General features: G+C 39.4%; 1 protein-coding gene and 1 non-coding gene across 2 annotated transcripts; both read right to left on the reverse strand.

Annotated features, from left to right (window-relative positions):
• Window positions 1–1,574: 1,574 nt before the first annotated feature.
• On the reverse strand, window positions 1,575–16,966 carry cyth4b (cytohesin 4b). The gene is made up of 13 exons (XM_053340177.1): window positions 16,899–16,966; window positions 14,390–14,472; window positions 14,223–14,287; window positions 13,274–13,340; window positions 11,713–11,831; window positions 11,179–11,259; window positions 9,371–9,483; window positions 8,855–9,003; window positions 5,046–5,157; window positions 4,705–4,781; window positions 3,577–3,648; window positions 3,268–3,422; window positions 1,575–2,314 (listed from the first exon to the last, which is right to left on the reverse strand). The coding sequence occupies exons 1-13, from the start codon at window positions 16,915–16,917 to the stop codon at window positions 2,233–2,235; spliced, it is 1,194 nt and encodes a 397-aa protein (XP_053196152.1). The 5' UTR covers window positions 16,918–16,966; the 3' UTR covers window positions 1,575–2,232.
• trnac-gca (transfer RNA cysteine (anticodon GCA)) lies at window positions 7,362–7,433 on the reverse strand. Its single transcript has one exon. It is a non-coding gene; the product is annotated as a tRNA-Cys (tRNA).
• Window positions 16,967–18,034: the final 1,068 nt, after the last annotated feature.

An 18,034-nucleotide genomic window follows, 5' to 3' on the forward strand; every position in this document is an offset into this window, starting at 1 on the left:
GTTTTTAAAAGAAATGCAGAATTGAATTATGGGTCAAATTCACTCCATTAAAGATGAATTAATTGATTTATGACAATGAAAAGGCCGGTTGACTTTTCTTTCTAAGTGAAGCTTTGATGGCTTTTGTTGTAAATGTGCTTCTAGTTCAAGTAGTGGGGAACAAAATCCACAGTCCTAATAAGCATATATGTAGCTGATATGTATCTGAGTTAGTCAGATCCTGACTGAGGTTATCATAATTCATACATGAAAGGGTTAACTTTGAATAAACCTTTCAATGCATTTCTGCACAGAAAGAGATGAGCATAGCACTTACCCTCAAAGCACATTAGGAAGGATTCTTGTAATGATTATGTATTAAAAAGGAGAAACCCTTAATTTTAATAATGCTGTAGCGGCTTTCCACTACCTTTAAAAAGGGTCTTGTATTTGTATGACACACTGCTGCTGTTCCAGAGAAGCACACTGAGTCCAAAAAGCAGTTTCGGAGATTTTAATGAATGAAATAAATACTACAGCGGCTTTACACGTGCCCATAGGATGTTATATGTGTACTTGGCAAACGTGTATCAAAGCAAACAAAAGTGATAATGAAATGTGGTCAACAAAAATTATGGCTACCGAGACTCGCCTCCTTCCCAGTGCAGGTGAAGCAGGTTCTGATATAACCTACCAGCTGTCAACTACAGTGCCCATGTGACCCCAAACACTGCATATCACCATGGCAACAAGACAAAACTAATTAAACACAGAATAACTAATGAGCAAATCAATATATAGCTCCTGCAAATGCTATGGGCCTATATTATCTGTAGGCTAACTATATGAACAAAATCTCCCTTTGCTTCTCACTGAGGTGTAATCATGATCATAGTTCACAGGAAGCAAAAAATAAATGCTTTGAATAAACCTTTTGAATGCATTTCTGCACAGAACTGCACAGAAAGAGGTGAGCCATATTTCTAAGCACCTACCCTCAAAGCACATTAGAAAGTATTCTTGTAATGATTATGTATTAAAAGGAGAGACCCTTAATTTTAATAATGCTATGGGCCTATATTATCTGTAGGCTAACTATGTGAACAGCATCTTCCTTTGCTTCTCACTGAGGTGTAATCATGATCACAGTTCACTTCACAGGAAGGAAAAAATAAAATTGGTTAGCTGCCACACCCTTCAAATTCGATATTACATGAAACCACAAAGGTTGTTCAGGTTCAGGTAGGTTAGTCACCCTCTAAGAGAGATAAACCAATACCAACATCAACATAAAGGCACAGTGACACAGAAAAAACATATGAGGAAGTGAGGTGTGGTCGTATGGTTGCAGAGTGCATTCGACTGTAAACACAGCTGTCTATTTGCTCTGTGAACAACACAGATCACAAGCTAACGTCTTATGTCAAAACACATTTCTTTTTATTAAATAATTATTTCTTCATTTCAAAACAAGTACGGTTGTTACAATTAAACACTATGTACATTGTAATTCAAATACTTCCATTCATATTTACAGTAAAGCAGATCATGCACGTTGCACTGTGCTTTAATTAGCATTCAGGCATTCAGTGCTATGTCACTCGGTAAGAACTATACATTTCATATCAACTTGTGAAACTTTCGTACAGTTTCATCCAAGAAATCAAAACAGCACACAGTGGAAATTAAACTCTTGTAACTTTAAAGTACATTAGACAGAAGTGAAGCATTTTACAGCGGCTCTACTTGTGCTTTTCTATTTTTGAGCCTTGTGAGAACTCTTCAGTATCTACAAAAAATCTACATCTCGACTTTTTATAGCGTACGAGGAACTACTGACACATCACATGCTTGATTGCCTTCCTCCTCCTCCTCCTCCTCCTAGTAGCTAACTAAATCTTATGGAGCGAGACATGAACATAAAAGCATAACAGTCTTCTCATGGCAAATTATGCAAGTAAAAATTATCTAAAACAGAAATGCACAAATCCACACATGGCTAATCCCACCATGGCCAGTTTGTCACGTTGCAGCTCGTCACAATGACACAGAGCAACAATAACAGCCACCTTTGACATTGTGTTGTTCAGTCTGTAAAAAGAGAAGTGGAAAGAGAAGTCCCACTTTTAGCTCAAACGACCACTGTCAGTGTCCGTCTGTTTGAGCCTTCAGTGTCTCTGTTGTCTTGTTAAATAGGACAGAATCACACTGTGGTGCACTTTGATAAAACGTCCACAGGGGGCGCTGCACAGCTCAGTCTTGAGGGGCCTGGTTTATCACCTTCTTCTTACGGACTGAGACCAAGTCATAGAAGGGATCCTTGGTGATACTCGCTCTGTTTGAAGTAAAAAAAAAAAAAAAAAGGGACAATTTGGATTATGAGTGAGGCTGTGGTAATAACAGCAGCACATGTTCTGAAAAGGGGTAGTGAAAGTTTTTAAAGGGGACCTATCGTGCACATTTCCAAGTCTGTATTTTTATCCTCTGGATCTGCTGGAGTCTTTGCATGATTTACAGTTTTTAAAAATAACTCCTTATTTATCTTCTACTAGACCTTTATGCAGCCTCTCAATTCTGACAGAGGCGGTTTTAGCTCCTGTCTCTTTAAGGCCCCCTTTTCCAATGAGCATACTCTGTTCTGATTGGTTAACTTGCAGCTCCAGAGGCTACATAAACAAACAGTAGTTCGATTTTCGACATCTGAACTATTGTAACTGTATATAAATGATAGAAAATTACAAGAAGCATGATATGTCCCCTTTAGGAATAATATTTAGCCTTTTAGCTTAGCCTTGCACACAGACTGATAGCATATAGGGAAACAGCATGGGGGGTAATTACTCCAAAAGCAGATTTTGTTACCTTTGGACAGATTTAGACAGAAGCTAGTGGTGACAACATATTAATCCCATGCCACAAGTAGCACAGCACTTCATAGTACACTATTATACAATACTAGCTTCTGGCTAAATCTAGTTTTGGTGAAAATCTTCAACAGACTTGTACATTTCAAAATATAAAGGTTTGCTTTTCCTCTGCATTTTTATGTAAGTTTGAATACATAAATGTTTCGGGAATTGCCAATAATCGTATTCACAAGTACAGTAGTACAAACAGGTGTGAGGTAATGTGCAGGTGCATCTGTTCGGTTTGGTTTGCTTGTCTTTGTGTTGATGTTTGCAGAACCGCATAAATGCACTCTATCTATGTATGTGTGTGTGTGTGTGTGTGTGTGTGTGTGTGTGTGTGTGTGTGTGTGTGTGTGTGTGTGTCTGTGTGTGGTCTGACCTGATGGCCTCGATCCAGGAGTCTCTCTCCTCAGCGGTGGCAGCACAGATCATGTAGGACTGGTGTTTCCCCTCCACCACTCTGCCATCTGTCTCTGTTTTACATGCCTTGATCTTCTGCCCTCTGCTATTGGGGTTGTACAGCTCCAGACAGTACTAGACGACACCAGAATCACCATATTAATCAATCTATCAATCTATCAAGCGCATCCACACAAAACTTTTTAATTCAGTTCAGTTAGCCTTTTATGCATGTTTCAGTTTAATTTAAAAAAAATAAAAACACACAAATGGTACAGTAGTATCTTACAGGTTTGCGAGGTTGAGGCACTTCTCTCACGGAGAGATTCTCTAGAGGGATGATGCCTCTGGGCTCCTTATCCTGCAGACAGACAAGAAGAGAAAAGAGGTGGGTCCGATGATTCATCAAGAAAGTAAGATGTAAACGATGTAAACGATGTAAACGGTATAAACGAAAAAAAGGGAAGTTGAGGTGGTACAAAATTGTGTAATATAACAATTTTTTAAAACAAAAGGTTCTGCTATTCAAGGGTGAATATTTGGGTTTTAGTCTATGTCATAGCTTTCTGCCACATCTGTGGTTAAGGTCTGGTTAAGGTTTTGCAACTTGAACATCTTCACAGAGGTTGAAACGTTGGTCAGAAGGTAAGGGGTGCAAATGTGGTCTTCATTATTAAAGGATTCTGAACCTGTTTCTGGGGTCCTGACTAGTTTCCAGGCCCCTGACTGAAATATAAGGATTTATAGGATTTAGGAAATATTCTAACGGGCAACAAAGACAGAGTTAAATTGTATAAAAAGTTTAAAAATGACAATGTTATTAGGCTTTACTTAGGCAAAGCAGTGTTTGCTAACAAGCTAACGTTAAGCAGGCTTAATAGTTACCATGTTATTTTAGCATGTTAGCATGTTAACCTTTGCAGACAAGCACAAAGTAGAGCTGGGGCTGATGGGATTGTCATTAGTAGTTTTGCAGGTACTTAGTCAAAAACCAAAGTATTGATGATGTCACCAGTAAAGAGTCACGAAAGGCAGACAAGCATGTTTGAATCAAATTTCATGGCAATCTATCCAATATTTGTCAAAATATTTCACTAACACCCATAAATGTGAATCACATGGTGGCGCTAGAGGAAAAGTCAGGTGTTCACTAAATAGTACTGTCTTTAGTCTAAGACCCACAGTGTTGGACTGACCGACCAACCTTGTCATCTTTATATTAGGGTTAGGATTAAAAATTAGCAAAGGCCCTTTTTTTATTTTTTCCCCTTTTTTTATTTTTTATTACTTTTATTTTTTAATTATTTTTCATTTTGCTTTTTGTTTCTCCTGTCACAAATATTGCGTAATGGATAAAGATATTGTTAAAAAAAAAATAGTAGTAAGTAGTAGTAAAGTGGTAAAGCTGGAGCCTTACGGTGGTGAACTCGAAGTAGTACAGGCAGTTGTCAGTCAGGATGAACCATCGCCTCTTCCATGTTTTCACTCGGCCTCCTGAAAGTAACACAGCGAGCCAGAAACTTCACACAGAGGCTGAAACTGATGTGGTTTATATGCAAACTCATGAGGGTATGCTCTCTCACTACTGGGTCCTTTTCTAACTGCTTCCTGTGTATTAACCTCAGCAGTCAGATGTGATGGATAACAGCAGCATTTCTTGGTTATCTTTGGTTCATTTTAAGAATAAATTGGCCAAAGTTAGCCACTAGATTATTTTACTCATTTATCTAAACTGATTATTTGTAAGAGGAGTTTTACCAAGTTTGAGGAGCCAGCCTTCTCTGTCAGGGTTGAAGAAGGTGTGAGTCAGGTCATTCCCATCATCCTCTGGGATTTTGAAGGGCTCGTTGCGAATGCTCTCGTACAGTTTCTGCATAGAGTAGTTGAAAAGTTAAAAAAAAGACCAATACAACAATACAACTCCTTAAAAATGCTACCATTCACAATCTTTTCCCACCCACAGAACTTCATTTCTGAGCTAAAACATCACCAATCAGAGAAAAGTCCAGACAAGTCCAAACTGACAAGGTCAAGGAAGGACAGGAGGAAGGAAGGAAGGAAGGAAGGAGGGAGGGAGGGAGGGAGGGAGGAAAGGAGGAAGGAAGGAAAGGAGTAAGGATGAAAAGAGGAAGGAATTTAGGAGAGAAGGAAGGAAGGAAGGAAGGAAGGTAGTAAGGACTAAAAGAGTAAGGAATTTAGGAGAGAAGGAAGGAAGGAAGGAAGGAAGGAAGGAAGGTAGTAAGGACGAAAAGAGTAAGGAATTTAGGAGAGAAGGAAGGAAGGAAGGAAGGAAAGTTAAAACATCACCAATCAGAGAAAAGTCCAGACAAGTACAAACTGACAAGGTCAAGGAAGGACAGAGGAGGAAGGAAGGAAAGGAGTAAGGAGGGAGGGAGGGGGTGGAGGAAGGATGAAAAGAGGAAGGAATTTAGGAGAGAAGGAGGGAGGGAGGAAGGGAGGGAGGAAAGAAGGATGGAAGGAAAGGAGTAAGGATGAAAAGAGGAAGGAATTTAGGAGAGAAGGAAGGAAGGAAGGAAAGAAAGGAGTAAGGAGGGAAGGTAGTAAGGACGAAAAGAGTAAGGAATTTAGGAGAGAAGGAAGGAAGGAAGGAAGGAAAGTAGTAAGGACGAAATGAGTAAGGAATTTAGGAGAGAAGAAAGGAGTAAGGAGGGAGGGAGGGAGGGAGGAAGGTCCAGGAGGAGGGAGTAAAGAAAGAAGGGTGGAGGGGAAGAAGGAACAGTCAAAAGAGAAATGGGGTCAATTTGACCCGTGAGGACGACAGGAGGTTAAGAGATACCGAATCGGCTGGTATTTATGAATGAATGTATTCATCACATTTATAAATGATCACTATCTCACAGTCAGGGACATTATTTAACATCATCTCCGCAGCCTGCTGGTAAATATAACATATCTGTGGGTGGAAACTAAGCTTAAGAACATCCTGAACGTGGTTACATGCGTGTGTTTCCGTTTCATATCATATTATATACACACCGTCATTTTATTTAATCCGGTAAATAGTGAGCTGCACATACGCAAGAGCACGCAGGTAATTTCACAAGTATTTTTAGATTATTTCTATTTTTAGAAACACATACTAAACCATTTTAATCTTTCATTTGCACTGAATGTCCTTTTAATGAGTTTAAAGCAAATCATTATTTTATGCTGCAATCTTATATTTAATGCTCTATTCTAGCATTTTATTTCTGTCTTTCTATTTTTATGTATTTTGTTTTTATTATTAGTGTGGGGGGGGGGTAATTTTATGTTTTAACCCTCCTGTTGTCCTCAAGTCAAGGAAGGAAGAAAGAAAGAAAGAAAGGAAGAAAAGGAGGGAGAGAGGAAAGGAATGAAGGAAGGGAGGAAGGAAAGAAGGAAGGTATGAGGGAGGAAGGAAGGAAGGAAGAAAGGAAGAAAAGGAGGGAGAGAGGAAAGGAAAGAAGGAAGGTAGGAGGGAGGAAGGAAGGAAGAAAGGAAGGGAGGAAGGAAGGAAGGAAGGATGGAGGAAAGAAGGAAGATAGGAGGGAGGAAGGAAGGGAGGAAGAAAGAAGGAACGGAGGGGGGAGGAAGGAAGAAAAGGAGGGAGGAAAGAAAGAAGGAAGGAAGGAAGGAAGAAAAGGAGGGAGGAAAGAAAGAAGGAAGGAAGGAAGAAAGGAAGGAAGGAAGGAACAGTCATTACCCACAAAGAGTAATATGTGTAGTTCAGTGTGTACAGTAAAGGATATGTAACTTCTTTCTGTGGTCACAGACGGAGTCACGTGAGTGTGTGGGTATGTGAGGGAGTCACGTGATGAATACCCGTAAATTAATGATGAGAAACACAAAAAGTTTGCAGTCAAGTAATTTGAGTCATCAAAAACTTAGAAATTGGACTTTAAGCTATTTCACAATCTTTTTTTCTGACTCATTTAAAGTATATTTTTTGGGGGGCTTTTTGCATTGATGTACAGGTTAGTAGAAAAAGACAGGAAATGGGAGGCAATTCCCACATTAATGATTACTCTGTTCATCAGTATGTTGAGTGAAAATGCAGTTTATGGAGAGATGGCTACAATTTTATGTGGTTAAAGGGGGCACCCAGAATTGAACTGGGGACCTCTTGATCTGCAGTCAAATGCTCTACCACTGAGCTACACCCCCTCTGTTTAGTCTATTATCACAACTACTGATCACCATAACACTAATGATTGGACTGACTGATAAATGGATGGCTGTTAATATAAAGGTTTTTTCTTTTTTAAAGTGTGTTTTTTGCCTTTAATGTATAGGCTAGTAGAGAAAGACAGGAAATGGGAGGCAATGATACACAGGATAGGACCACTCTGTGCAGGATTCGAACCCGGGGTCGCCTGCAGTGAGGACTGTAGCCGCAACACATGGGGCGGGTGCTCTACCCATTGAGCTAAACACCGCCACATCGGTCTCATTTAATTTTAATATTTTTTGTAATGTGTTGTAGGATGACACTAAAGATGGCCGAAACACGTCTTCAGTTATATTACAATCTTATGGCAAATCTGACGCCACTATAAAAGCATCACTGACAAGCTTAACGTAAAAAGTAACGCTGGTAATATTCTGTATTTTTCTTATTGTGTTCAAATTTCATAAAAAGTCCAAAACCTACAATGAATGCTTAGTGTTTTCATCGGTGCCTCACCACAATGAACAAAAACCCTGCAGTCTATTTCGAGTCGATTCCAGATAAGCGATGCATCAGATTAATGTCTTACTTAAAACCAACACCACTGAAAGTAGTAGTCTGAAAGTAGACTGTTTATTCTTGTTTGAGTGATGTCTGCATTGGCCAGCTGTTGTAGGAAATTACTGAGCTGAAAAGAAAGATGTGTGATCCTTTTTTTAATGATTACATCTTTATGTAGGAAGAAGAGCCGGCTCTGAGCCACAGACAGCATAGGGAAGCCGGAAAGTATGTACTAATGGGCCTACGTGTTGTTGGTTTTAAGGTCAAGTAGAGAATAATACTAACCTAATCCTTAATTATAATTTCCTTATCCTACATCAGAAATTAAAAACATTAGTGTGGGAAGGCGTTTGGAGATCATTACTCAAACTAAGTCATTTTTTAAAATCTTTTTAATTCTTCAGCTTAGCTCTGTTTAGTTTAATAGAAAATCTGATTTTCCAATTTAAGACACTTGCATTTTGCACTATAACCTGTAAGAATAAAAAAATTAAAGCAGTTTTGACCCCTAAAGAGGACCAAATAGGGAGGTTTTATGTTTATAAATAGTTTATTCAGACTATTACTTCCTGGTGTTTTATTCAGATACTGTGATTGGCCAGTTTCACCAGGCTCTAAGTGGGCCGAGGCATATGGCGGCCCGCCTAGAGCCCGGTTCTGCCTGAGGTTTCTCTCCATTAAAGGGGAGTTTTACCTTGCCACTGTCACCAAGTGCTTGCTCATGTGGGAATTTTGGGTCTCTTTAATTTAAATTTAAAGAGATTGGTCTGGACCTGCTCTATGTGTAAAGTGCCTTATGATGACTTATGTTGTGATTTGGTGCTATATAAATAAAGATTGATTGCTTGTTTCTCACCGAGAGCAGATCATTAGGTAGATCCTCTCCATTGTTGATTCCTCTGTTCATTGAGAAGAAACGCTCCAGAGTTGTTTTGTCTTTCACGTTGGGGTTATGGAGGCTGGTGTTCAGCATGATGATGGCAAATGACAGGATGTAGCATGTGTCTGGTGATACAGAGGAAGATACACACACACACACACACACACACACACACACACACACACACACACACATGCCCACACACACACACACACGCCCACACACACATACCCACACATACCCACAAGGAATAAGAATAAGAGGAAGCACCATGACATTCCCACTGTTGATTTAAAGTCATCTAGTTTACATATATACACTCAGTTTTCAAGAAGAAAAAAAGAACAAAGGAAAAGAAAGAAGAAATGAAAGTCAGTAAGACAAAAATGGCGTGAGATGCTGTGGTCAGTCACCCTATCTTAAAACATGCACGCTCACACATTTTCACACGTAGTCAAAGCAGGAAGTGGACAGATGTTTGTTAAAGCTCACCGGTCGACTGGAAGACATGAGTGTTGCAGTCACAGTAGCGGGTTGCAAAAGCCTCCATCATGCGGTCAATCTTCTGGGCTTCTCCGGGCAGACGGAAACTCCACAAGAACTGCCTGTCACATGAACGTCACAATAACATGATGAGACCTCTTTATGAAATGCATGCATGTTTATTATATAGGCTGTGGAGCAGTATAGCTGAACCGTAGATGTACCAAGGGTCTCAGCTGAAGAGTGTTTGTGATATGCATGAAAACACATCATTAATCATGTGTGATAATTCTCACATTCAGTCACGAGTACACACACACACACACACACACACACACACACACACACACACACACACACACACACCAGTAATAAAAACGGGTGGTAAGTAATTCATAACAACTGTTTTCCAGAGGTGTAATGCAACTAATTTAGGGTTAAAACTAACATATACCAGCGCGCAGGTGGTCAAGTGGCTAGAGTGCATGCGTAGCCGACCCCGGTTCGAATCCTGGCCTGAGGTCATTTACTCATATTATCAATTAACCGATATTTATTTGGTCTATAAAATGCCAGAAAATAGCAAAAAAAAAAGGTCCATACTCAAAGGTGATGACTTCAGATGTTTTGCTCAGTCTGACTAACAGTCCAAACCTCAGAGATATTCAGTTTAATATCATGCACAGCAAAGAAAAGCATTAAATTATCACATATAAGACGTTGAAAACAGCTAAAATGATCAAGATAGTCACCCATCAAATTACATATGATCGACTAATTGCTTAATTGACTAAACGTTGCAGCTCTGAACTAATGTATTCCTGAAGTACTCTACTTGTGTGCAAGCTTGAGGTTCTTCTTTTGTGTGTCAAAACATCCTGAGGAAGAAGCGTGCCAGTGCATCAACACCGTTGCACTTGATGACCTTCACTACGCCTGCTTGTCACGATATTTTGTTTAGAAACATCTTCAGAAACTAATACCAGTGATCATGTTTCCTGAGCAACATGATCACCCCCATGTTTCCTCCTCCTCCTCACGATCTTCCTGTTATAAAATGTGTTAATCTCTAAACCAGTTCGAGTCAAGATATCTTTGATCACATCGCATCACATTACACAACTGTTTCCCTGACATTTCCCTAACAGTACAATTTTGAATGCAGGACATTTTACTTGCGATGGATTATCTAAGTAGCACATCTAACACCACCGACACATCTGCTCCTTTTCCGCTGGTGTGGTTTCAGCTAGCAGCCCCTCTTAGTGATGTATCGGAGTGTGTGTGTGTTTAGTTTGTGGTGTGTGTTATGACTCACTCACGGCATTTGAATGCAATGTAAAGGTGAAGGTAAATACTTATTGAGTAATCACATTATATAACTTGAACCTACTTTACCAATGAGTCAAGTTATTCAGTTGATGCACTCATTGTTAGTTGCTAATGACAACAGCTGTCTGTCATGCAGTGGTGTGCACAGACTTCTTGAAGGGCAGGGGCGAAAAGAAAAAAAAGGGGCACATACAGCACGTTCTCGCCACTGAAGAGGGGACTTTAGTGTGTGTTTTGGCTCCCAAGAGGGCACCAGCACGCATTCTGGCTCCCAAGAGGGCACCAGCACGAATTCTGGCTCCCAAGAGGGCACCAGCACGCATTCTGGCTCCCAAGAGGGCACCTTAGCGCGCTTTTTCAACAATTGGGCCACGAGGGGGGGGGGCAACCGCCTTTGCGCACATCACTGCTGTCATGTATGTAAATGTTCCTGTTGATGATGATGATGATGATTTTGATGAATGAGAAGATATAAAGGAGCTAACCTGAGGGCCTGCACCAGGTTGAGGTCGGAGAACTCGTGCAGCTCCACAAAGGCCTTCAGGGTCTGGAGGTGGAGCTCCTCTCTGTGGGCCGGACAGGAAGGAAGACACATGAGACCAGACAGAGATATTCAGTTTCCCTGTTGGAACATGCCTTTATAATCCCTCTCTCTCCTTGTTCTGCTGCAATTTCATCCATGGTCCTCCCTCTTCTCTTGGCTGTTTTGTTTCATCCCCCCATCCTCCTTTCTTACATACTGTACTGTCCTTCCTCTGCAGCATCTCCTTCCTCCTATCATCAACTTCCATTTCTCCTTTTCTCTTCCATTATCCACTTGATATTCCCCTTCTTTCCCTCTGCTTCCTTTCCAACTTCTCCTCTTTTTCTCTCCCTTGTACTCACACCCCAAATCCTGTGACTTTCCTCCTGTCTTCCTACTTCCCATCTTCTTCTCGTCACCCTCTCACTTAACTTCCTTGTCTTCCATCCTCATTCTTTATTTTCCTCCTGTCTGTCCGTTCTCGCCCTTTTCTCACCTTTCCCCGAGGAATTCTCCAATGGCTGTCTTGTTGAGTCCCTCCTCCTTGTAGAGGAACTCTGCGATAGACTGTGCATTTCTCTCCAGATGCCTATTCTCCACCAGGAAATTGATACCCTGCACACAAACAAAGTAAATAGATCATGTATTATATATTATATATTGTATTTCTGCATTTTTCTTCGGTTCAGGGTTTGTTTTTATTGCACCTTCAGCTTAACAGACACAGGTAAAGACTATTTTTAGATGACAATATCACAGCTGATGGGAGAAACAATTAGGTCAAGTTCCCACACATGTTCGAACACACACACACACACACACCCCCCCCCCCCCCCCCACACACACACACACACACACATTGCCCAATGTGCCACTGGTAGACGTGCTTAGTTTCATAATGATCTCATCTCCCCTTTATAGGACCGAGCAAACTAGCAGCTTCTGTAATCCCAATTCCTTAAAAACACTTTCTATTCCTCTTTCTTCTCCATCATAAGGGTGAAGGGTAAGAGGAAAACGGTTGTTAAAATATGTATTTTCATTCAAAATAACCCAAAAAACCCCATCAAAAAATAAACACACTGGTGCAACACTCAATTCCGTCACTTCCGTCCTGCAGCTCTTTTACATACTGAGCTCATATGAGTTTTGTTGGATTTATGTCTGAATTTAAATGTATTCTTGCAATAATCTCTAGAAAACAAAACATGCATGCAAAAGGCCTTGAGGTCAGCTCTCCTGTAACACCAACTACTGTTCAGAGCAGACCTATTTCACTGAAAGAACCATTTAATTACCAGTAAGTAAACAGTGACATGTTTGACCTGTCATTAAAACCGCAACGCGTCAATGTCAGTTCTTAGCGGCAACAATGTGGTTGAGCTAGAGAGGAAGTCCACACATAGGCTGCAAGCAAAAGCTGAGGCTGCTCAGCTGAAAAAAGCATGCAGAGCTGTTAAAGGTATTTTCAAACTCTTATAGCGAGAAGTCTTTTCATATCAAGCACAGTGCTGATAAAGATCTGTTAATTGGAGATAAAATGTTGACATTAAACCACAGATATGTTTAATGTCTACGTTTCATATGTTGAATCCTTTTAATGTTGACCATTATTAGTCGTTTTATCATCGGGGCAATACCGTGGTTAAAGGCTGGTTAAGGCATGAAAACCATTTGGTTAGGGTGAGAGAAAGATCATGGTTTGGATTAAAATAAACAAATTAAATAAATAACAATGTCCGGAAATGTCTTGACGCCTCGAAACAAACACTGTATTGTGATGGTTGAAACAGAAAGCAGTGGCGTTGAGGTGGTCTCGATTCGAACATTGCTCTCTGCTGCAATGATGATTTTCCAACTTTCTGTATGACCTAGTTTCTAGTCAACTATCCGATCACTCTTCCTTAAACTAAGAAAATGATCTCATATAGATGTCATCTTAACTATCCGTGGTTTACAGGAATGTATAGTGACGATATTTTATTCTGATGACCAAACCCTCCCCCCCAAAAATGACCATCCACTGATACACACCCACACACTGCTGCTGAGCTCACCTTTTTGGGGTCCATGTTGAATTTCTTCTTCCCATTGGAGAACTGTTTATTCTTCTCTAACGTCTTGCTGCAGGAAAAGCAACAGTGAGCAGAAAAGTGTTAGTATTAATGAAGAATTAATAAATACTTCTATTGCAATACCAAACTTTTATCTATCTATCTATCTATCTATCTATCTATCTATCTATCTATCTATCTATCTATCTATCTATCTATCTATCTATCTGTCTATCTATGCCACAAACTATTAAATAATGAGCAACAGAAAGAGACAAGTTACCCTCTGTTCCACAGTAGTAGTCATTTTTTTATAATAAAAAAAAAAGTTGGAATATGATACCAAGGTTTAAGTTAAAGTTGTCTTTACCACTCGGCCCCTATTTTAACCAAAGTGAGGTTCTAATAATGATCTTATAGCAGTAAGCAATGGAGGCTATACTTATTGAATGTCAATAAATGCTAAAATGTTTAATGCACTGTCCAGTAAAGTCAACACATATGAACATGTTAAGAAAACCCAGGAACACATTTCAGCTTCTCAAAAGCCAAACAAATAAAAACAAAAACAAAGGAAACCTTTCCTGACAAAATAATATGGGAACCAACATTTTGTGAAACAGAGTCTAACCTTTGACCCTAACGAAGGCCACAAGCATTGGTCTATCAATAACGTTATTCTACACTCCAAATGTTGCTGAAGCTTTGACCTTTCTTCTGACTTTTTTCCCTTCTCCATGCAACTTGGAAGTGGGTGAAATTGTCTCAGAAACCTCCATCCTGTTTCTACAGAATCTAACCTAGACATGGTTTAAAACATCTGGAAAGATACTGCAACGCTGACTCACAACAAGTAAAGTGGGTGCGTTTAGTGGGAGTTCTAAAAAGGGCATTAAAAAAAGGTTGATGGTTTAAAAAGATGGTTGAGGGGTTTTCCACCACTGACACTCACCTTTCCTCTGCTGACTCAAAGCTGAGTATCCCCGCCATGACATTGTCAATCTCCAGCTTTAGTTTCTGAATGGAATAAAACAAGAGAAAGCTCAGTCTGAACTTCGACATAGATTGATACAAAATATATATCATATTTCCACATGGAGACACAAACACTGCACATACTTGGATTTCATCCAGCAGGTCTTCCTTGTATATCTTGATATTCTCCATCTCCATCTTCTCATCTGCCGTGAAATCTGAGGAAACTGCAGAAATGAACAAAAAAACTCAGATTCCATGTTTGAGTAAGCGTCTGTCACTCAACTTTCATAACCAGCCCACACAAACTTACTGTAGAAACACATCATTTGACCATGTTTGCTAATATATAAACCAAAAGAATGCAAATTGTTATAATTTACAGTCAAAGTTGGTGATTACAGCATTGTATCTTCTCTTTTTCTCTCCACAGGTAGATTTATTCTACATTGTTCATTGTTCTGTATATTTAAAAATAACAAAGGGAAGAGATGCTTCTCTGGGAGGGAGGTGGTGTGGTTTTCTTGTGAAAGACAACCATACAATATTGTCATGAATACCTTTCTTGACAAACACACCTACGGTACAGACAGGAGCTTGCAAATGTGTGGGTTCATAACAAAACTTCATCCATGGTGACTCATACGTAAGAGAAGTTAATAGACACGTAGAGGTGATGAATCATGAAAACTGACATACTAAGGAAAGGCTTTCGTCAGAGCAGCGGGACTTTAAAAACGGTGTTTGTAGGTTTCTATGGCAACAGATGAGGTGCTCATAAACAACCACAGTGAAGCAGCGATCCCTCAATTTGTCAGTACAATCAGTAGCCAGAGTCAGTCACTTTCACATGGGTTAGTTAAAAGTAATAAAGTAAAAATCAGATTTCTTATATGAACACTTGTTTGCATCGGATATTTGTTAGTATGTCTTCTGAATTTTGACCTTTTCCCCTTTAAAAATTCAGATTTTACACATAAAATCACACAGATGTCCTCCTCAAATGTTCATAATGACAAATTGTTTGAATCGAAGGTAGCTTTAAAAATTATGGCCACAACTCCTATGCTGAAAAATGTTAGTAAAAGCAATTGGCACTATTTTTTGTTAACTGCTACAATGGTCAGTACACCTTTTTAACAGGTGGCACGATACCTGTGTAATTAGGGCCCGAGCACTAACGGTCCGAAGGCCCTGTTGAATCAGCAGGAATTATAGAATTTGCAATTTCAACACTATCTGTATGTCATTCAACTCATCATATATTGTCGTAAATGTAAGTGAAGAAACATAACAAATGCTCACTTGTATTTTTGCAAAAGTAAAGCTATGATTGCTTTCTATCGCTGGTGTGATGTGTTCATGTACCTCTAGACAGCTTGGACAAAACAAGCATCCACATACTGAGATTCATTAACTTCCTAAGACCTACGGAAACATCATACTGACAGAATATTAAACTTTTGGTTGATTTATTTGGTTGCTGCATACTCATTTTTTTTGCAAGGTGAGTTTGGAGTGTCTTACAAGAAAGGTCAGCTTCAGCGCCTATGTGTGATAAAGGATCTTTAAGCAAACATGCATGAGGGACTGAAACGTTAGCCAGCAGACCGAGGAGCAAAAGCAGAAGTAATATAAATGAATTTCTCATCAGCATAATAGGCGGGATGATAAACACAGTACAGTACTTTTAATACCATGTAAAATAGACCTTAGAGTTTGTGCTTTGGGTGGAGGACAACAGCTCAGCTCATGGCTCACTCGGCTATTGAGTAAGAAACAAAGATACACCCTTCTAAGATGTCAGGTTACCATCAACGCTTCCCTTAGAGATAATTAAGCTGTTTGTTGTTAATGATCTAGCCGCAGGACTTCCACTTCTCCACCCTTCCTTTAAAGATCTTGTGCAACAAAATAGACAGGCATGTGATCAAACTCTTCCTTTACATCACTGCGGATTCAGCTCTTGATCTAAAAGATATCCATGAAGCAAAGCAAAACTTGACACTATGACTTTAAAAGTGGAGTGTTTACTGTAGATGTCTAACCAGAAATAGGAACTTCTGTTTTTTATATTATTATCAGTGATGTCTGCCCTTGTGATTCTTGTCAAACAGAGTGTGACTCTTCCGTGTTTCAGCAAAGATATGCAATGCCAATGTATGTGCCCTGTTTATGGTCTCACCAGTGTCCACATGACGTTTAGCAGTATACCAATATAATCCGAAGTCAAGGTGCACTAATGGGTCAAGCCACAAAGAGTGTATCTCATTTTTTTTAAAGTGCATTTGCTTTATCATAGCTGTAGAGAGCTGTCAATGTGCAGAGAAGAACCATAGCAGGTGCACGTTACAATAAAGGCTTCACAGATTGATAAGAGCAGTAATTAAGGCTGCAGCACAAACAAACACCCATTAACAATGACAGGATAATAAATGATCTCATCATGTTGAATGACACAGGTGATATTCATTCATAACGTTGTATATTTGCCTTATCCTACAACAAGTGGTGTAAATAGTACATTTATCAGCTTTTAGTCTTATGATAAAATGCCAAAGACTGTTTTAGAGTTACTGTGGATCCTAAAATACAATTTGAAATGTGACAAAAAAGCAATAATAAGAGAGAGAAGAAGCAAAATAATACTTACCCATTTGGCAATCAGTCATTGATATCCAATAAAAAGAAGGAAAGAAAACCCCCAAACAAGCCAGAATCAGTCAGTCAGTCAGATGTAAATGTGTAGATCGTAGGCTCCCTGAGCATACAGTGCAATACCAGATGAATGAAGTCGACGTTCTCTTTTAACCACACCTCTTCCCCATCCATCTCTATGTCAAGCTGACATCAGCACAAAGCCAAAAAGAATGACTCACAGACCCTTCAAAGTAAAATCTTATTGTTAGGATCAATATTTACAAATGAGGGAGTCAAGGAGGGTGATGGTTCTTCATTTTGAAGTTTATTAACCACAATTGACATTCTTCTGTGGCTTGAATGTGACGCTACAGTATGTAGCCCTGCTGTTTGCTACTTACATCCTCTGCCAGAGGTTGAAACTTTCAGATGACAAAGTGAGCGTTTTGAAATTTAGTTGCAAAACACAGGCAAGGGTGAGTTTCGAAAGTCAGGAATATCATCATCTGTTGAGGCATTAGTTAAATCCCTCACGTTAATCTGCAGAACTCTTATAGATACATCCCTATCATTTGGTGTTACATGAGAAAAACAAGACACATTTCCAATTTATTAACCTTGAACTTCAAATTCAACATATATATATATATATATATATTGAAGACAAGATCACTGTTCCTCTTGTCTTGTTGTTGTGGAGTAACTCGAGTTGAATTGGCAGGTGAAACACTTGGAGGACTGTTGTGAAAGGAGAACAGGGCGGTCGTACACACTGTGCCTCGAACACTTACGACAACCTTCCTCTCATCAGGAAATCATCTGTAGCATCTGCTCCTCCAGAACAGTGAAAACATGACATATGCAAGTCAATATTAGATCATTATTATAAAACTAAATAATCTGGATTAACTGTAATATACTGTAACAGGATTAAAGTAATTAATCTATCTCTGAGAAGCCACTGAAACATTCATCATTACTGGAATACACAGTATGCATATTTCATCAGGATGTTTCAGCTCTTAGTCTTAGTCCCATATAGTCCCATAATAAAATGGGAATGTCTGTCAATTAAATAAAATATCCCATTTAATAGATATAAAGCTGTTCCTCCTGTGAGGTTATTCACAAAATTGATGCAGAAACGCC

Source organism: Scomber japonicus, chromosome 2, assembly GCF_027409825.1.
Source record: "Scomber japonicus isolate fScoJap1 chromosome 2, fScoJap1.pri, whole genome shotgun sequence".
Taxonomy (NCBI): domain Eukaryota; kingdom Metazoa; phylum Chordata; class Actinopteri; order Scombriformes; family Scombridae; genus Scomber; species Scomber japonicus.

Excerpts from the sequence above, each read along its gene's own strand:
- cyth4b (XM_053340177.1), bottom strand. Across the intron at positions 14,288-14,389 it reads ACCTGCTGGATGAAATCCAA|AAACTAAAGCTGGAGATTGA; the intron begins GTATGTGCAGTG and ends TATTCCATTCAG. Across the intron at positions 11,260-11,712 it reads GGAGAATTCCTCGGGGAAAG|AGAGGAGCTCCACCTCCAGA; the intron begins GTGAGAAAAGGG and ends TCCGGCCCACAG.